A 21,974-nucleotide genomic window follows, 5' to 3' on the forward strand; every position below is an offset into this window, starting at 1 on the left:
CTTGGGACACAAAAAGCTGCACCTACCCTTTCTTAATCACATCATCCTTAGAAGAAACTGGATTCAAAGACTCACTCTTCCAAGGTTTTTGAATTGCTGTTTTTACTCTAGGTGGTTTCTTGGGAGATTTAGAAAGTTGTGATAATCTGGATTCTTCTTTCTAAAAAGCAGTAAGATAATGAACAAAGTGAAAAATGGGCAAAATGGGGAAAAAAGGACAGAGAATAAAGCATAGCTCTCCAAAAATACCTCAAAATTGTTTTGATCATTAGAGGATTTCTTTCCTCACTCTACCACTTACTATGCTATGTTTGAGAAGGAGAATATTTTTTATTCTCCTTCTCAAACTCCGACTTTCATGCAACCAGCAGGCTGAAATCCCTATACCTATTTAGAGTATTAAAAAAACAAGGCCAAAGGCTTTACATTATTATGAAAAAAGACTCTTTCCTGGAGGAAGAACTTTGTAAAAACTTTATTCTGTAACTGAATAAGTTTTAGTGCTCTGTGTGTGTATGTGTATGTGTGTGTGGTGGGGTAGGGAATGCAGGTAGCAGGGCGGGAAAAGAGGTGTGGACACCACTGGTCCATAAGAGACTTATATCTTAACAGAACTATTTCCTTCCATTTTTGGACATTTTATTTTCATGGGTATTCTTCTCATTCTTAAATGTTCTTTATGGTAAAAGTTAATTATTTAAATCTAGAACATGAGATGCTACATACATGAATCAAAAAAATACAAACACCTAAATGTCCAAAGAGAGGAGAAAGAAACAATTATATATACTTATACATGTATTTATATATATATTATATATAAATGTAACATTATATAATACTTAAAAGTAAGGATTATGAAAATTATGGAAAAATACTGATGAAGATGTTAAAAGAAATTACCAGAATCGAAAAATATAAGTGTATTACAATTAAAAATTCACAAAAAGCCTAAGAGAAAATAGGTTAATAGTTGTCTACAAGTTGGTGAGATCAGAGTGATTTGTCTCTTCAGTTTCCAAATTTACAGTAGTTTTATTATTTTTATAATTTGAAAAAGAAACAAACTTTTCTTATATGTCAACTTCAATTAGAATGTAATATGTGCTGCTGGAGAGCAAGAAATTTATTTGTGATGCTTTATTATCCAGAACAAACAATAAAATCTTATATACACTCTAGGTGCCTAACAGCTACTAATATTTTTTTAAGAATTCTCTAAACAAAATTAATTACTTAAGTATGTTTTACTTATAACATTCTAGGTATCAGGGCTCACATCTGTTTTAGTAATTTGGAACAAAGCATGACATTAACCAATACTCACTATATGAGTGGGACCACAGGGGACTGGGCTTATGAAAAGTGTATCATACAGAAGTGGCAAATTCATAGACACAAAGTAGAATGGTGGTTACCAGGGGATGCAGGAGGGGTTGGTTAATGGGTATATAGTTTCAAATTTGCAAGGTAAAACAGTTCTGAAGATCTGTTTCACAGCAATGCAAATATACTTACTACCTCAGTGTACACTTGAAAATGGTTAAGACGGTAAATTTTGTTATGTGCTTTTTACCACAATAAAAAAGTTTTCTTAATATAAAAAAATTTTTTAAGTGTATTATACTTAAAATGAGAGGATGGCCTAAATTAGAATTTTTGAGCTTTCTGGCTTGGGAGAAAGCAAGAAAAGTAGCCAGAAAGAAACTGATAGAGAAAAAACTGACGAAAGGGCACAGTAGAATTGGGGGGTGGGTTAAGGAGCTGCTCTATATCATGATTGTGATGGTAGCTACACAATGTATATATTTGTCAAAAATTACAGAACAGTACACTAAAAAGGGTGAATTTTACTCTACATAAATGATATCTCAACTTTTAAAACAAGAAAAATAAAGAAAATAGAATCGAGTTCCATTCCTTACACTGTTTTCTGCGGGGGAAACAGAATGAGATCAGAATTAGTTATCCAACTAGAAAACACCGATGACCACATATAGTGATGGTACTCAGAAAGCCAAATGTTATCAGATGATGTGCTCCCTACACCACACCTCTAAGATTTGTATTAACTTGGTGACTGGGTCACAAAGTCACATGAGCTAACAAGGAAGCTCAGATTTATCAGTAGAGTGGCATACAAAAAGGCCACAAGTGCAAAGGAGGTCAGAAAAATGTCTAAACAATGGATAAGAAACCATTAGTTCACTACAGTGACACTAACTCAAAGTGTGGTCCCCAGACCAGCAGCAAAAACATCACGTGGGAGGGAGCCTGTTAGATACGCAAATCCTTGGGCCCCATCCCAGACCAACTGAATATTGATCTTTAGGTGCAGCCCTGAAGTCTCTATTCTGACTCAGGTGACTCACGCATGCTGAAGCTTGAGAACCAGCAGCCTGTAGCAATGCTTTGCCTACGCATCACCTAGGAATCTTATTAAAATGTAGGTTCTAAAATGTGATTCTAATGTTCAGGCAGGATGAGAACTTCAATTCTAAGCCAACCTCCTGATTTTACAGTGACTCTCACCCAGTCTATATCAATTAAATCAGACTCTCTGAAGGTGGGACCCAGGCACCAGTATGTTTAAAAGGTCTCTATGTGATTCTAGTATGTATATAGGATTAAGAAACCACTAACAGAAAAACTGTAAGGTATTTCCAGCTCTAAAGCACTACTTGTAGAAGCAGAATTTTAAAAACTGTAATTATACATCTTCCTGACTTTTAAAAATAAGATATCCTGATCATAAAGTAATCTTTTTTTTGAAGGGCTTGTGTGTGACTATGGCCAATAACACTTAACATTCTGTGACACCTTTAAAGCTAGAAAGATTAATAAGGCTCCTTACTTCTGAAATGCAGGTGTTAGCTACATTTATTATATCTCTATGCCAAAGCATATAGGATTATTTACTTCTTCTCTGTAAAGTTGGTTAACTTTTCTTCTCTTTGTGGACTTTCCCCCCCTATCTTTTGTACTATCTTATTCTTCCCCACTGTGAAAAAATGCTCACTATTTCTAATTTTGCTGTTGCTACTTTTCACTCATTTGTTCAGTTTATATTTATTAAGCGCCAGGCACTGTTCTAGGCACTGAGGAAAAGCAATTAACAAAGAAAAATCCCTTATATTCTAGTAGGAGCGGAAAGACAATAAACATAAATCACGTGGTCTTAAGTACAATAAAGCAAAATAAAGCAGAGCAGAGGGCTCCGATAGTGAGGGAGGGTATCTGCGCTGTCCCGCACAAGTGTGCTTACATGGAAGAGTCAAGGATAGCCTCTCTGATTAAGGGATATCTGAGCAGACACCAAAGTGAGTGAGGGGCAAACATATCCGGAGGAAGGGTGCTGCAAGTGAAGGGAACAGCAAGTGCAACCCTCCCAGGTTTTTGCTTGGTGTGTTCCAAGAACAGCAAAGAGGCCAGTGTGGAGTGGTGTAAGCTAGAGAAGAATGCTAGGAAATAAGGTCAGGAAGTTAGCAGGGGTGTGAACAGCTGTGTAAAGACTTTGGCTTGTATTCTGAGGGAGAGAGGAGGCCACTAGAGAGTTTTGAGCAAGTGAGCACATGATCACGCATCTTTAGAAGATCACATTGGCTGGTTGGTGGAGAACAAATCATAGGTTTTCTTATTTCCTAATTGTTGCAGCATGTACATTAACAACAGCAACAAAAGGTTTATGATGAAACTTAAGTACTAGTGTACAAAACCCAAGCATGGATATTTTATTACAAACTTAAGAGATCAAAGTATCGATGTACATTCTACCTGCATCTCAGGTATCTGTGGAATGCAAGATTTAGGTCTTAATGGCAAGAGGGTTGCCATTTGTGGAAAAGGGTCGACATCCTTCCTTGGTTTCTCTTGACGAAGGTGCCAGAATTTCAGTTCAGCACTAGCATGTTTTGTTGAGGGTGAATGAGTAACACAGAATCTTGGTGCCCTAGTTGGAGGAAAAACAAATTTAAGACTAAACTAGACAATAAGCCTCAAAAATCAAGAGGCTACCAAATGTATAATATCTGTGCTCACAATTATCAGTCTTGCCACATCCCTTTTCTAATAATTTCTTCTTTTTCTGCTGCCTAGCTCCTCCCTCCAATGTTATTCTATGATATATCAACTGCCTGAAATCACATTCACTTATACAATATAAAGAGGCAATATACACGAAGAAAAAATAATTAATAAAATTGCATTCAAATTATTATCTGCTTGATAAGAAAAAGAAACATATATCTATTCGATGAAGGAATTTTAAAAAATAATTTACAGTTTCTAGTAAAACAAAAATAAAATGTACCTGTGATCTGTTTTAAAGCAGTTTACAATTTATCTATAATACCAAATAAAAACTAGTGGATGAAATTAACATTTAAAAATATATAAACATTTTTATAATGCTGAAGTATACTACTAAAGTAGATTGTGAATCATATGATCTATTTTCAAGCCTTAAATTTAAAGGTAAGAATTAATTTTATAACAATTTAGATAATAAATGAAAGACCTACACTACTGCCAGAAATTTAGGAAAAAGAATGTTTGGCACAATATCAAGGCCCCACTTAACTGGATGGATATTCCCATACTCAGTCTGTGGGCTAACTCTATATTGCCTATGGGGTTAACTCCAGCAGTCAGGGCCTGTTGTTAATTACTTCTTGGACTAGGTTTTCCCCCTGGTGCCACGGCCCAAAGACTAATTCCCACTTCATATTTCAGGTCCTGGTAGAAAATTGCCTCCCTTTAAAAACAGGAAGATGGTAGATACTTTCCTGATGTAAACACAGGTTAGGAGTGGAAGAGAACCCAAAGTCCATAATTAGTTTAGGATCAGAAAGCACCCTGTAAAGATCTGGGTGGTCATTTTACACCATATTTCAAAACCTGTACTTGCAGACTTGGAAATATCTAAAATTACCTCTTATTTTCATGCCAATTAGTAAGTGGGCATATTTACAAGACCCTTATCAAATAAATCATACATGTGCTGGACAGGAAATCTGGGTATATCAATTTTCTAATTCCCATCATTACAGTATATTCACATGACCCCATTTTAATCTTGCATTCTTATTTAATTCATTGCATTAAGTTTTTATTAGCCACTATGTGAATTCATCAAATATTGTGGACTACATTTCACAGTCAATTCTAAACAGGTATTGTATTCTTTTTCACGCTTCCATCATACAGGTTCTCATGTACATTGATTGTACACCTCAATCTGAAGCTCTAGAGAGCAGGAGAAGGTATTTGCCACACAGTCCACCAAAGGAACTGCATCCAATATATGTGTGTGTAAACACGTATATATATGTACATACATGTGTGTGTATGTGAATGTATGTATATCTATCTATATCTATTTATCTATCCATCTATCTATGTATCTCGCAATAGAAAAATGGGCAAGGAAGATAAACAGGCAATTCATGAAAGCTGAAATCCAAATGACCACTCAATATTGAAAAGGTTATCAACCTCACCAATAATCAGGGAAATGTAAGTGAAAAAGCACAAAACACCAATGACATACCAAATACATAGGCAAAAATTTAAGAATCTGACAATATTAAATGTTACCATGGATTTGTAGCAATGGATACTCTCATATTCTGGTTGGTTGGAATGCAAATTGGTACAACTACTTTGGAAAAATGGATATGTGTACAGCATTGCTTGTAATTGTGAAAAGAGAAAATGACACAAATTTTTTAAAACAATAAATAAATTATGGTATATTCATGCACTGGAATACCATATACAACAGTGAAAATTAATAAAACTCTTAAATACAGTTACAGTCAAATCTTACAAATATATTGTTGATAGAAGACGCAAAGAAGGCATACAACATGATTCCATTTTTATAAAGTTGTAGAACAGGCAGATAAAAATACACGCTTAGGGATTTATTTGCATACATGGTTGGTAAAACTACAAAGAAAAGCAAGGCGATAATCACAAAAGTCAAGATACTGGTTACCCCCAAGTGGGAGTAAGGATGGCATGATCAGGAAGGCAACTTCAGGGGTCTCGGTAATGCTTTATTTCCCAAGCAACATGGTGGTGACATGAATGTTTGTCTGTGTTTAGGTTTGAATTTTAAAGAATATACAGGATTTAGCTAGATCAAGAAAAAAGGTTAAGAAAGAATTCTGGGAAAGTGGCAAAGTCAGCAATACTGTTTTTCTACCTCTCAGAATCCCTTCATAAAAACAGACAGCACAGCTAGATGGCAAAACCAAAAATTCACAGACGACATTTAGAACAAAATGTTAATGTGACACGGTATCCCCACAAACCCCAATATACAGGCAGGTGGGTACAAAAGATCAGCCATAAGACCTGCAAGACATTGGTGTGTCGGTGAGAAGAAGAAGGAAGTGCCTGATGGACCTGAGAACGGAAGAGCACCAAAAGAGCCAGAAAAGCACAGCAGGCCTGTTTGAGGTTAGCAACTGAGCCTGGAAGGGCTTTTGCCCTCTCCAACACTGAGTGAGTACACACAAATTCAATCACATTTCTACTTACCAACAAATAACAACTGGAAAGCCCAAATAACAACATGTATGAACTACGGTACATGCAACAACTGGGATGCATTATGCTTCAGTGGCATTATGCTGACCAACAGAAGTTAATACTGTATAATTATATGACATTCTAAAAAGACAAAACTATAGTGACAAAGAACAGATCAGTGGCTGCCAGGGGTTGGGAGTGGAGGAAGAGTCTAATGACAAAAGGGTGGTGTGAGAGTTTCTTAAGATGATAGAATTGTTTGTACACTGATTGTCATGGTGGTTATGTGAATCTATACAGTTTGCTTTCACTGTATATTAATGGAAAACATAGAAAAGAAGGAAAGAGGAAAAACAGCCTTTTCAATAAATGAGGGTGAGCAACTGGATATCCATAAGCAAGAAAAAAAACAAACCAAAATTGAACCTTGACCTAAACCTCACACTATATGTAAAAAATAACTCAAAATGGGCCATGGACTTAAATGTAAAACATAAAATTATAAGGTTTTTAGGAAAAACATAGGAGAAAATCTTCAGAATATAGCACTAGGCAAAGAGTTCTCAGGTTTGACACCACAGGTATAATCCATAAAAGGAAGGCCTCATCAGAATTCAAAAATTTTGCTCTATAAAAGACTCATTGTTTTTTGGTTTTTCAGATACGGTTACATTTATTCTTAATAGTAGGTGTATTTGACATAGGAAAGTTTGCATTAGTTGAATAAACTTGGCTCAAGAGGATAACTGCCTCTACTCTAATGAAACATTTGTAGTAACAATTAAGTGGAACCCTTCATTTAGAGAGTCCTCCAATATATTCCCCTCCCCCTCCCAGGGAAAATCCCACACATGTTTAATTTCAGATTTTCCCTTGCAAGTTGTTTCCTTTCTTGTCTGCATGGTCTTCTGTTGTTTGATTTGTCCTGTTTTTTTCAGTGAATAAGTCTTCATAATTAGTATGGTAACATGAGTTTGTGAAAGCTGCATTTTCCATTTGCACCTCTAATTCCAGTTCATCACCACAGGATTCACTCTGTTCTCTTCTATATTTGTAACTCTCTTCCACATTGATGAGAATTCTGGTTCCCATTATCCACAATATTTTTACTTGTTTGCTTAATCTAGATGACTGGCTTACTATAAAAGGATATAACTCAGAAATAGCCAGATGGAAGAGAAGCATAGGGCAAGGGATGTGGGTGCACCTCTACATGTTCACCCATCCAGAAGGTATGAAAGACCTTTTTAAGAAGACTTCAGAAAGCTTGTCTTTAAGAAGACAAGCTAAAGACTGGAAGAAAATATTTGCAAACTATATATCTGACTAATGGCTACTATCTAGAATATAAAAATAACTCTAAAACTCAATAATAAGGAAGAACACAATCAGAAAATGTACAAAACACACAGATGTGTCAATGAAGTGTATATGCAAATGACAAATAAGCATATAAAAGACATTCAGCATCATTAACAACGGGAGAGTTTCAAAGTAAAACTACAATGAGATATCACTACACACTTATAAAAATAAGTAAATAAGTATTTACTGGCTAAAATAGAAAACCGTGGCAACATCAAACAATTGCAAGGATGCAGAAAAACTGGATCATTCATACACTGCTGGTGGGAATGTAAAAGGGTACATCAACCCTGGAAAATAGTTTGGCAGTTTCTACTGAAACTAAAAACAGACTATATGACCCACTAATCTCACTCTAGGACATTTATCCCAGAGAAAGGAAGACTTACGTTCATGCAGAAACCTGTACATCAATGTTCATAGCAGCTTTATTAGTAATATCGAAAGACTGGAAACAACCCTAATGTCCTTCAATTAGTGAATGAATGTATAACATCCGTACAACAGAATACTACTCAGCAATGAAAAAGAACAAAACAACTTGGATGGATATCAAAGGAATTATGCTGAATGAAAAAACCAATCCCCGAAGATTACATATTGTATTATTTCATTTATATAATAGATTAGTAGTTTCTAGGAATTATGAGAAAGAGGGAAGGAAAGAGGTAGGTATGGTTATAAGAGAGCAGTACAAAGGGAGGCATGTGGTAATGTAACTGCTCTGTATCTTGACTGTAACAGCAAATGCATGTGATAAAACTATATAGAACTAACTATACACAGAGAAATAAATGCTTGTAAAGCTGGCAAAATATGAAAAAAGAAAGATTGGAGAGTTACATCAATGTAAATTTCCTCATTGCAATATTGCACTGCAGTTATGCAAGATGTTACCATTGGAAGAAACTGGGTGAGGTATACAGAATCTCTGTATTATTTCTTACAGCTGCATATGAATCTACAGTTCTCTCAAAACAAAAAGTTAAATTTAAAAAAGGAAAGCTTCTACTGTATTAGTAATGATTTTTTAAGTTGGGTGGTGTGTACACAGGTGCCTATTATAGTATAATTTACACCTTTCTGCATTTCTTAAATATTTAAGAATAGAAGTTTATAGAGAAAGAGAAAAACAACATTCTCTCTATATATGGAAAAATAAAAAGTTTACATGTAATCTGGAATACCTAGATGGGAGATAATGCCAGAGACACAGGCAGGGACAAATCATGATAATCTCAGGGTATATGCCCAGTAGTGGGACTGCTGGGTCGTATGGTAGTTCTATTTTTAGTTTTTTAAGGAACCTCATACTGTTCTCCATAGTGGCTGTATCAATTTACATTCCCACCAACAGTGCAAGAGGGTTCTCTTTTCTCCAAACCCTCTCCAGCATTTATTGTTTGTAGATTTTTTGATGATGGCCATTCTGACTGGTGTGAGATGATACCTCATTGTAGTTTTGCTTTGCATTTCTCTAATGATTAGTGATGTTGAGCATTCTTTCATGTGTTTGTTGGCAATCTGTACATCTTCTTTGGAGAAATGTCTATTTAGGTCTTCTGCCCATTTTTGGATTGGATTGTTTGTTTTTTTGATATTGAGCTGCATGAGCTGCTTGTAAATTTTGGAGACTAATTCTTTATCAGTTGCTTCATTTGCAAATACTTTCTCCCATTCTGAGGGTTGCCTTTTCATCTTGTTTATGGTTTCCTTTGTTGTGCAAAAGCTTTTAAGTTTCATTAGGTCCTATTTGTTTATTTTTGTTTTTATTTCTATTTCTCTAGGAGCTGGGTCAAAAAGGATCTTGCTGTGATTTATGTCATAGAGTGTTCTGCTTATGTTTTCGTCTAAGAGTTTGATAGTGTCTGGCCTTACATTTAGGTCTTTCATCCATTTTGAGTTTATTTTTGTGTATGGTGTTAGGGAGTGTTCTAATTTTATTCTTTTACATGTAGCTGTCCAGTTTTCCCAGCACCACTTATTGAAGAGGCTGTCTTTTCTCCATTGTATATTCTTGCCTCCTTTATCAAAAATAAGGTGACCATATGTGCGTGGATTTATCTCTGGGCTTTCTATCCTGTTCCATTGATCTATATTTCTGTTTTTGTGCCAGTACCATACTGTCTTGATTACTGTAGCTTTGTAGTATAGTCTAAAGTCAGGGAACCTGATTCCTCCAGTTCCATTTTTCTTTCTCAAGATTGCTATGGCTATTCGGGGTCTTTTGTGTTTCCATACAAATTGTGAAATTTTTTGTTCCAGTTCTGTGAAAAATGCCATTGGTAGTTTGATAGGGATTGCACTGAATCTGTAGATTGCATTTTCACAATGTTGATTCTTCCAATCCAGGAACATGGTATATCTCTCCATCTATTTGTATCATCTTTAATTTCTTTCATCAGTGTCTTATAATTTTGTGCATACAGGTCTTTCGTCTCCTTAGGTAGGTTTATTCCTTCAAAAAGAGTCACGTACCACAATGTTCATTGCAGCTCTATTTACAATAGCCAGGACTTGGAAGCAACCTAAGTGTCCATCAACAGATGAATGGATAAAGAAGATGTGGCACAGATATACAATGGAATATTACTCAGCCATAAAAAGAAACGAAATTGAGTTATTTGTAGCGAGGTGGATGGACCTAGAGTCTGTCATACAGAGTGAAGTAAGTCAGAAAGAGAAAAACAAATACTGTATGCTAACACATACATATGGAATCTAAAAAAAAAAAAAGGTCATGAAGAACCTAAGGGCAAGACGGGAATATAGACACAGATCACTAGAGAATGGACTTGAGGACACGAGGAGGGGGAAGGGTAAGCTGGGACAAAGTGAGAGAGTGGCATGGACATATATACACTACCAAATGTAAAACCGATAGCTAGTGGGAATCAGCTGCATAGCACAGAGAGATCAGCTCGGTGCTTTGTGACCACCTGGAGGGGTGGGATAGGGAGGGTACGAGGGAGGGAGATGCAAGAGGGAAGAGATATGGGGATATAAGTATATGTATAACTGATTCACTTTGTTATAAAGCAGAAACTAACATACCATTGTAAAGCAATTATACTCCAATAAAGATGTTAAGAAAAAAAAGGGGGGATGTGATTGAGCTAATGAAATAAACACATATCATTGAAAAAAAAATCATGATAATCTTATTTGTTAACTTAAGGAATTTGAACCTTACACTGAAAGCCTTGGGGTAACTAGTTAAAGACTTAAAGCAGAGAAGTAACATGATCAGATCCATCACAGCCACACTGGACAGCTCACTGATCCTCAGAAGGCACACATTTTCTCCACTAGGTCCATTCTCTTTCTCTTGTTTAGAGTCCCTCAAGTCGCAGGTGAAATAATACCTCTTCTCTGTATCCTGTGCATTCACCACATTTTCTTTTATTACACTCATTTTATATGTATGTTCCTCCCACTAGACTAGGATCACTAGACTTGACTGTGTTTCACCCTTGTATCCTTAGCACAACACTTGGCCCATAGAAAGTGCTCATGGAATGTTTATTGAGACAAATCTAACTCAAGCTACATGTACACATGCGCACACATGCACACACACACACACACACACACATCAATTTCATGAGGTCCTGAGCGTAAAAAGGTCAGGGGTAGAAGGATATGCTCACAAAGTTCAAACGGAGCTTAAGTACTGTCTAGTCTTATTACGGATTTAAAGTCCCTCAAATATCAAAATTATCTAAAGGATAGGTACTTTAGAGAAGGCCAAAGATATAATAATCTTGTCATTTAAAATTTCCATAAATGTTACAGCCTTAAGACAAAAAAGTATAACTTGCAACTAGCTTAAGAAAAGTGAAAGCAAATAACTTTGATTCATATTATTTTTCCTTACCAATAAAGAAGTAAGGGTTTTACAACCTCAGTCTGAATATTTTTTAAGTGTTCTTCATTCCACTGAGATCCATCTAGCAGTTTAAATTTTGATAAGATTTCTGCAGAAAGGTAGCAGTCTCCACTGCTCACTAGATAGCATTTTTTCATCTTCTCAATATGTCTGAAATAAAACACATACACAAACATACACACACATTGACACAATATTCAACTAGCCAAATATTTTCACTTCCAAAATGTTTCAGGCAAGTAATGAACTGTCTTAAAACCAAAAGTGAGTTACAGGGAGATAAAAATATTTCTCACAGATATGGGAATGGGAAGGGTATTTTTGGTAGGCCAAACAATGGCCTTACAAAGATGTCCATATCCTAATCTCCAGAACCTAAGAATGTTACCTTACATGACAGAAGGCACTCTGAAGATGTGATTAGGATTTTGAGGAGATCATCCTGGCTTATCTAGTTGGTGCTAATGTAATCTTAACAGTCCTTCTAAGATGGAGGCAGGAGGGTAATAGTCATAGAGAAAAGAAGTGAGGATAGAAGCAGCGGTCAGAGAGGAGAAAAGATGTCATGCTGCCGGCTTTGGAGATGGAGGAAGGGGGCATAAGCCCAGGAAAGTAGGTGGCCTCAGAAGCTGGAAAAGGCAAGGAAATGGATTTTCCCCTAGAGTGCTCAGAAGGAATGCAGCCCTGCATACCCATTTTAGATTTCTAACCTTTTAACTGTAAGAGAATTAATTCGTGTTGATTTAAGCCACTTAGTTTGTGGTAATTTATTATAGCAACAATAGGAACTAATACAGTATTAATTCTGAAGAATCTATGTAGGTTGCTTGCATATCCCTTCCCTAACATGTCTTGGCAAGTGGTAGTGTCCTTCTACCCTGGGATCAATCAGGTCATGCTTCATAATTAACCATTTGGTAATCCCTGCTCTTATAACTTGTACAACAATGACGTTATGATCATTATGATCAACAACAGTGGCATTATGATCTGAATGCCACTGAGATAACTGGAATAATCCAGTCACTAGTACTTACTCAGTCAAACCTTTAATGGGAACTGCGGTCTGCTATAGTTGATCTGCTTCAGAGTTCAGAGCAGATCAGGAAAACACAAGATAAGGACTTTCCTAAAGCAGGGTCCTCTTAAGGTTCTTAAGACTTATAGTGACCTAAAACATATGGAGCGGCCAAAGACCTGTGCCCCATCAGACTTTTAAGAGGCTCTCTAGAGGATAGCCCGCATCATATCTAGCAGCTATCACATTCAGATATGAATGTCTAAGTGGCACCTGACTAAAGACCATAGAATTTGTTAACTGAGCAGGCTGCTAGGAACAGCCAGCCCCTTACGCTGGCATAAGGTATCTTTTACGTAAATCAATATTATTATAATAAAATAAATCTTATTATTATTCATTCCTCTAAAAGTATAAATTACATTTAAATATGTATTTCAGGCTTTCTGCCGGTGCTTAGATGACCCAAACTAATATTCTATAATTTGGTTTTAAAACTGTTTTGAAAAATAAAAAAGTAGAAATACCTTTGATGTCTTCCACGATCCTTAAGAACTTTTAACCTCTCAATATCCATCCAGAGCCACCAATATTTCTCCCCTAATGTACCTTTTATAAATTTCTTAAATCTTTCAAACTCCTTTCTATTGCCAATGTCATAAGTTTTGTGAGAAATACACCAATTAGCCCTGCTTTCTAGTCCAACGCTCTCAGTTTTTGAAACTGCTTGTGCTAACACGTCTTCTGACTTTTCCTTTAGCGTTTCACTCAGCAAAACATTCTTGCCAGAGGTAGTCCCCAAACACTCATCTAATACCACTTCTGTTACATTTCTGAAATTTATATAATCTGGGCTTTCTCTAAGTGGTGCTCCAAGTATTTGATGAATTGCCACTCTCAAAATAAAGTTTATATAAGATCTTAAAAACTCTTCACATGTTGAGAAATGCAATGTCAGGCTTTCATCAACATCCTGTTGCTTTTCAAGGTATGTCCTCAGAAGAGCTTGAGAAGGAGTGTCTTGTAGAGATACAGGCCCATCTTCTTCAAATTTGGAAATTAACCTAGTGGTTGTAGATGGGCCCTTTTCCGTCCTGGGGTGAACTCCATCATCAAAGATAAAACTCTCTGCATTAAATCATAAAAGGCTATTAGATCAGATATGAATGTAAAAGTTTTCTTTTAATTATTAACTAGATGTTATAGAGCTAGGATGGCAAATGGGTTTATCATCGGTAGTGACTGCAGGGACCAGTGTCATGAGGAGTCTAAGGCTACATTTGGGATCAGTAGAGAAAAAAACTGCCAACAAGGATTAGCCATGTCTTCCCTGGACATGAAAGGGGATATTGGTGGCAGATGAATTAAATCTTTGATATCCTTAATAAAGAGGATCTTCAAAAAGACATTATACACTTTTAAAATGTAATATTCCAGGCTGAAAATGTCAACATACAAAGGCCAAACCTATTAAAGAATTAGAATGTGTACATCAAACAACTGTATGTACTCTAATATTTCATGTTGTATGGTAAAATAAAATTAGCTGCCATAGGTGATGAGATGATAGATGAACAGACCAGAACTGGAGTCATACTAGCAATTTAAAAAATTCACTATTTTATCAGAAAGATTCAATTACTACTATACTTACAACCTATCATTAAAATTACAAAATTGCATAAGGCCCTTGTGAAGACTTACAAATACAAATGGATTGCTTTTACACTTTTTCTAAAGATATAGTCTAGCCCCTATTCTTCTGTCTTTCAGAGATCAGTGAAATGTCTGATATCAGTGCTTTATTTCACATGGCAAATCTACCCCTTGCAAAGCCGTGGATCAGGAAAACCCTGATCCATGTGTCCCACTCTCAGTTTTCTCAGTAAAAGATTTCAAGTCTCAATGAACTGGAAATGTTTCATTACAATTTTAATTGAAAATAAATATACTAAACTTCCCCAAAATTGAGATTAGACTTTTGTAAACCTGTGAAAGGATACTGGGTATACACTCAACCCCACAGACTTGGAGGTAAAGTGCAAGCCTGGCACTTCTGCTCACTGCCTTCCTGCTATCCTTTCTCTTCCTGCTTACTAACGTCACTCTCCAATTTTCTACTTTACTATTTGGGGAAAATAGCAAGAAATCTATAAATTCAGCAATTTCCAGTTAGGAAGATGATTTCCCCTTTACCTAGATTTGGGTTCAATCCTAGAGAATCCAGACTTATCACCTCCAGAGGTTGCTTATACTTTTCAAAGGAATTATGTAAGAATTGTTAGTGAATTGCTGAGTTCCCCTCCTGAATCACATTGCAAGATTTTTTTTCCCTCTAGCAATATCATATTTAATTACTCCCATTTCTGGAAGGTTCCCTTTATTTATGAAAAGTTTGTATCACCCACAAAAGTTCCCCAGAGTAGAAATTTATCTGCTTTTCAAGGTGAGAAACAGTCTGAACTTAAAAACAGAAGGAAAACTCAAGTTCCATAAATCACTATTTACTTTGGGGAGAAGAGAAAGGTTGCACCCACTTCATTTCAAAGGCTTAATAATAAGAATTTGTAAACTGTGACAGGAAATAATGACAAGACAAATATTTATTGACTGTCCATTAGGTACGAAGCACTAAGCATTTTCTATACATTCAGTATGTATGCATCATTAGTCTAATCTTACAGATGACAAAAGCAAAGCTCCCAGAAGTGGAATTATTTGCAGAAGTCACAAACTAATAAGTATCAGAGTTGGGTTCTAAACCCATCCTCTTTTCACTATATCAGGTTGTCTCTTGAAAAACAGTAGAAAGTGGTGTTGCAGGGGAGATAATTTTTTCTCCCCACCCACTAAGTGTTGTACTGTAAGTTTAGAATAACAACAGAAGATGTAAAAAGGAGTTCTGAGGTCATTTTTGTCCTTTTCTGCTTACCAGAAACAGATGAAATAACTGGTGATCCAATTTTGTTGTGGAATACACAAGAAGGTAATGAAAAGGTTGATACTGTCTGCTGACTTTGTTTTGCTAATGCAAACCAATCTTTTGTTTGAGTATAGGAGGCCTAGGAAGAAAGGAGCACATTTGTTTAACATAAGATTAGCAGTATTCTTCCAGTCATGAATCTGGACAAGTCATTATGATAATATTCATTTGCATAGTGCAATATGTAAAGGAAAAATTATGCCGTGAAAGAAAAGAATGTTGTACACAGAAAAACTCATTAACTGAGAATAATGGTAAGGAAATTTCAATTCAGATTATTTTCATATTAGATGATCAAAGGAAAGAAATGAGCTCACTACCCATCAAATTCTTCACTCTTCCACCAGAAGCATGCAATCCTACTTCCTGGATTCACTACAAATTCACACCATCTAACTTTAACTTGGCAGTCACCAGCGGCTCATCAGTCTTTGGATGCATCTTTTGCCAGCTACTCCCATTCACAACTTTCCCAATTATTTCATGCCCCCAATTCTGTCTGGCCTGGCTCAGTGTTTTTAACAACTCCTCCCTAATATGACAAAAACTTAACTCTCAGTAGCACTGGAAACCTCTCCATGCTCAACTTCCCCTTTACCTTAGATTCAGTTTTCACAACTTTGCTTGGATTGGATGCTTCCTGAAGGCTGATTCCTGACTCACCTGCCCCTGGATGGAGCCTTCAATGTTTCCTTTCTTTTATGTACTCCTGAGCCAGCTGACCCAATTCTCAACCTGACACACGGCTTCTAGAACCCCAGTCCTAAGAAACTCCATCTCAGATTTCCTGGGAAGATTCTTCTTCCTGCTTCTCTTAGTCATGTCCTCACCTACTCTTCTAGGATAATCCAGCTTGTTCAACAGAAGCAGAAAAGGGAGTGTCCAGCATTACTCTCATCTCTCCTTTCTCCAACCTGGTTGGCCCTCAGCCTAAGGAACACTCACAGAGGAGGCAAGGCTCAAATGGAATAGAATTGTTCCCTGACTATTATGCAGAATTAGTAGGGTAAGTCAGGCCACACAATAAGACCAAAAGCAAGAGAAAGAAATATCAGGTGCCATCGGTGTACTCACTGCCCCTCTTAGAAGTAAGGTTTCCTTGGTAGATAAAAGCTTTGAATCTAATTGCCTTTTGTTTCCTCTTTTCCTTCCTCTAAAACCAAGTCATTTATTACTAATTATATGTTCATTCAACATATTTATTGAATGACTACTCTATTTCAAGTAGTATCCTAAGCACTGAGAAGAGACCAAAATAATTAAGGAACTTTCAAGGAATAGAGAGAGACCAACATACAAGAGTCCTTGCTATTTCAACTGCACAAAAAAGAAGAGAGAGTAGAAGATAGGGGAGAAAGAAGTAGTTAGCCAGACATAAAAGCAGTTAACTATTCTACTTTATACTCTTAAAAGATGGGTTAATTGTTTGTGTTTAGATGGTATAACTGAAGACTCAAAGAAATATTACCGATTATATGGATTAATCCCTATCTATAGTCATGGTTTAGTGATTTAAGGGCCCAAAGAAAACTGAATCCTCAAAGTTTAAAGGCTATTAAAAAAATATATAGTTCAAGTATTACTCAAGTTGACAGAAATGAGCTTTTTCCATCACAGAAAATAGTAAAAGTAAACTAGCTTGGATTTTTATTCTCTTATATTTGATTAAATTTACCTGTAAGGAATCAGAACTTATTCCCCTAGATTGATTCTTTCCTTTGTATGTTTATTGACCCCTACTATCGGTATATTTTTTGACATCCCTAACATTATTATAACATATGGGTTAACATAAAAAATAAATACCTAAAAATAAATATAAGAGAAAAGAAAAATGTGCCTTCAGTACATCCCTGAGCATTATTCAGAGGGAATTATGGGACTGGCATAATTTTTTAACATTTTTGCCAAATATTGCTGATAGAACTGTCAAACTACGAAATTAAATAGGAGCTTACACATTAAAAAAATGTTCACATAAGATAGGATAAGGATATCCATTCCAACAGAGATGGCAAATAGTTTTCCTCTTGTATGACATCTTTGATCACTTGGAAGTGCCTGCCTAGAATGCTGTGTTGAAAAAGAATTTGGAGCCAAGTCCTAGCTCAGCAGGAAAATTGCCATAATTGATTAGCAATCTCCGTCATGAATGCAAACTAGGAGAATAGCAACACATGGGTAACATATTTGCAATTCCTGGTTTTGTAAAGAACTGTGTATTAGAAATGTGTTCCCAGAGAGAAGATATGATAAATAGAGGCTAAAGAGAAGCAGAATACGTGACCCCAAAATATGCCATGGCACTGTGGATTATTGTGAGCTGAAGGAGATCACGACCCAGAAGACTCAAGAAAAACACTTACCTCTCCTTTAACTACCTAAAAGAATTTACATAGGGGACCTGGCTCAGAGACAGCCAGTACCAGAGATAACTTTTATCTGAATGACCGACCTATGTATATGGCAGGTAAACATCTAATTACCAAACATCTGGTCTTCTTATAGTCCTGTGAATTACCCTCCTCCACTTTGAAGCCCCAGGCCCCTACCACATTCCTTAGCTCAGGATGGCATATATGCCTCAACTGCCCAACTTGCTCTTGGGTCTTATATTCTTATAGGGGTCCCGTACATACTAAATTAATTTGTTTTTTTCCTGTTACCCTGTCTTATGTCTTTTTTTTTTTTTTTAATAGACCAGGCAAAGAACTTAGAAGGGTAGAAGGAAAATTGTTCCGCCCTGGCAAAGGCAAAGATCAAACAACAGTTTTCACTAAACTGTGATTCCCCAAAAGGACATTTGATTCTAGGTTAGATCTCTTCAAATGTACCCATACCACCCAACATTCTCCAATTGTGAAGGGCAAATTTATCTGATAACAGCTAAACAGTTATGCATTTTATTACTGAAGAATAATCTTGACAATAGGGAAGAGAAGGCCCAATTTATTGTTGTTTTGTACAAAAATTACAGATTCCAAATAATAAAAAATTTGGAATGAACAATGAAACCCTTGCTTCCCAGGTGACATTGGGGATGTTCTTCAATTTTGCATTTTTCCTTTGTACACATGAGGATAATAATTCTAATTACATTTCAGATGAAAGAGTGTAGGGCAAATAAGTCAGCATAAATGCAAAAGAATATTTGCTAAATCTACTTTAGAAGTATTTGAAATCATTTTCCTATTCAAGTGGTACAAATGAAATTCATATCCCTAAAATGAGAAGTTTCACTGAAGCGGCAAGACACAAAGAAACACTCACACTTTTACCTCGCCAAGAGAAATGTAGAACTTTTTCATAATTATAGCATCATCTTCTTCAACAGGAGGAGGTGGTGGAGTGGTTGGTTTTTTCAGGACCCAGGGAGAAAAATCTGCACCTAATGTGATATTCATGCCTGATTCACTCCATCTTACTTGTGAAACCAATCTGGCTAACCTGCATTTCAGAAATCATACAAACTAGAAATAAGTTTCAAATATGGTAGAATTCAGGAAAAAAAAAAACCTAAAATTTTGTTTTATGTATTCAAATCAATCTCCCGTCCTAACTCTGCAGGATGATTCTCTTAGGATCTGCTAAAATTAATGGCTTATTCATAGAATTACTAATTAATAATTATTCTGTTTTAATTTATTTTATTTTTATTTAAAAAAACAGTTGTTCTAAGCAAAAGTCAAATTTTAGTAAAACTTCAGAATGTTTAGGTACTTAAACTTTAGAAGTCAGGGAGCACAAAAGAAAAACATGGCCCTGCACTACAACATTCTGTCTTTTTTATGACACTCATATTCATTTTTTAACACCCTGAACATAAATACCTTTACAGAAGTAGAAAAAAATTTTAAATATAATGATCAAAGAAGCAGAATTGAAATACACTTATTAGGTACTGTTTCTACAAAATCTCTTTGCAAAAGTTAAGTGATTTTTACCAATGTTCTATCTTATACTATATAGCAAGTGGAATATAAACTCAAATGAGTTTAAAGGTATACAATTTTATTAAGAAAGTACAGAAAAATTATTTTTGGTGAAAAAAATCATTTAAAAATATGTATATTGATGGGATTACAATACCTGTATTCAAAGTAGCAATCACTTTCCAGAAATGCTGGAAGTCTTTCTTTTTTGACCCAGTGAATACCTTGTTCACGATTGAGACACTATTAGAGGACAAGTGAAAAAGAAAAAGTGTGTCAAAGAAATTCACCATTCAGGATAATGATGGCTTAATCACTAGAGCAATATTACCTCTAGCTCTTACAGGGAGGCCTGCCTGTACCTTCTATTTGGACAGGAGAGAGTAAGAACCCTGAGTCACAAGTACTTCTTCAATTCTCTCAACAACCCTATATCAACTATTATCTACGTTTTACGGATTAACAAGCTGAATCCAGAAAACTTAAGTAACTTACTGAAAGAGTGACAAAAAATTCAGTCTCAGTATTTTCACAGTCATAAAATGGGTTAAAAATAATCACAAACAGAAAAAGAACTAACCAGAAAACTTGGTAAGACTGCTAGAGTAACTGCAAGCCCTTTGTCCTTCCAATTTTAGGAAATTATGTTAAATGTTTAACATCACCAGGCATGATCATCGAGGATACCAAGGTTAACAAGAAAGAGAAGGCCCTTCCTTTAAGGAGTTTGCAGATAATTCAATAAGCAATAATAACAGAGTGCTGTAAGCACCAGAAGTTCAGGATTCTGTGGGAGGCCACATGGGCACGAAAACCAGCAAAGGTTTCCCACAGAACATGACTAGGGGGGCGGGGCACAGAGTCAACATGGAGGAATAGGAGGATGTGGAGTTCGCCTCTCCCCACAAGTACATCAAGAATACATCTACTGGGCTTCCCTGGTGGCTCAGTGGTTGAGAATCTGCCTGCTAATGCAGGGGACACGGGTTCGCGCCCTGGTCTGGGAAGATCCCACATGCCGTGGAGCAACTAGGCCCGTGAGCCACAACTACTGAGCCTGCGTGTCTGGAGCCTGTGCTCCACAACAAGAGAGGCCACAATAGTGAGAGGCCCGCGCACCGCGATGAAGAGTAGCCCCCGCTTGCCGCAACTACAGGAAGCCCTAGCACAGAAACGAAGACCCAACATAGCAATCAATCAATCAATCAATATATCTTTAAAAAAAAAAAAAAAAAAAGAATACATCTACAAATGGAACAATTCTCACAGAGCACCTGCTGAACACTAGCAGAGGACCTTGGACACCTAAAAGGGCAAGAAAAATCCTCACGCAACCGGGTAGGACTTAAGAAAGAAAAAAAGAAGAGGAAACAGGACGGGACCTGCACCCCTGCAGGGGAGCTGAAGGAGAGGAGAGGTTCCCACACTCAGGGAAGCCCTCTCACCGGTGGGGAGACCAGCTGGGACAGAGAGGGAGCTTCAGGGGCTCGGAGGAGAGGGCAGCAACCAGTCTGTGGCAGACAGGACAGAGTAAGACCTACACGGATGGCCCAGATGGTCCGTGCCGCAGCCCTGAGCTCCCCAGACCGAGTCCTGTGTCTGCTGGGACGAGCGGGGCTGCATGCTGGAACACGGGGTCTGGAGAGTGGACTCAGGAAGGGGACAGCTGTTGGCTGTGAAGGGACAGCCTGAAGGGACAGGAGTAAGGAGCTTCACGATTGGGAATGTTCATGGAAGAAGCCCAGGCCGCCATAGAAGCGGAGTGCCATTGTTGAGTGGCACGCAAGGGGTGAGGCCACCATTGCAGCCCCCTTCCCCATGCACTGGCCCCTGCCTCGGGGGGCACTAGTATGGTCACCTGCCTGAGCAGGCTCGCATGCCCCACCCGTCGCCGCCTCCACCCCCGCCCACCTGGGTGGCTGCATGTGCTCTGGGACAGCCTGAAGAGCAGATGCCAGTGAGAGGAACACATACAGAGGTGGGGCTGAAACCACAGCTGAGCCCCAAGGGCAATGCAACTAAGGAAGAAGAGCTGAAATCTCTCCTCGAGGCTGCAGGAACCACGGATTTACACCCCCGCTGTCGGCATTGTAAACTCAGCAACTGAGGAACGTCCAAATGGACGAGGGCTCCCATAGCTGAGACGGGTCTAGCTTTAGCAGCTGTGGGCTTTGTGGGCACGTACACACAGGGATTGGACCAGGCCAGAATCTGAGCTGCCTCCACAGCTACCACAGTGGGTCCAGGTAC

The 21,974-nt window shown here is 37.3% G+C and overlaps 1 protein-coding gene across 2 annotated transcripts in view; it reads right to left on the reverse strand.

The window, feature by feature from the left end:
- The window catches only part of RGS22 (regulator of G protein signaling 22), a 182,870-nt gene that overhangs the window by 95,813 nt on the left and 65,083 nt on the right, over positions 1-21,974 (reverse strand). For both annotated transcript variants that reach the window (XM_082432682.1, XM_082432681.1), the window contains exons 5-11: positions 19,882-19,967; positions 19,071-19,239; positions 15,742-15,871; positions 13,337-13,937; positions 11,780-11,941; positions 3,775-3,949; positions 27-160 (exon numbers count right to left, since the gene is read on the reverse strand). In XM_082432682.1, the coding sequence (XP_082288808.1) occupies positions 27-160; positions 3,775-3,949; positions 11,780-11,941; positions 13,337-13,937; positions 15,742-15,871; positions 19,071-19,239; positions 19,882-19,967 (1,457 nt within the window). The remainder of the gene's footprint in view (positions 1-26; positions 161-3,774; positions 3,950-11,779; positions 11,942-13,336; positions 13,938-15,741; positions 15,872-19,070; positions 19,240-19,881; positions 19,968-21,974) is intronic.

This window comes from Balaenoptera physalus, assembly GCF_965194825.1.
Source record: "Balaenoptera physalus genome assembly, chromosome: 17".
NCBI lineage: Eukaryota > Metazoa > Chordata > Mammalia > Artiodactyla > Balaenopteridae > Balaenoptera > Balaenoptera physalus.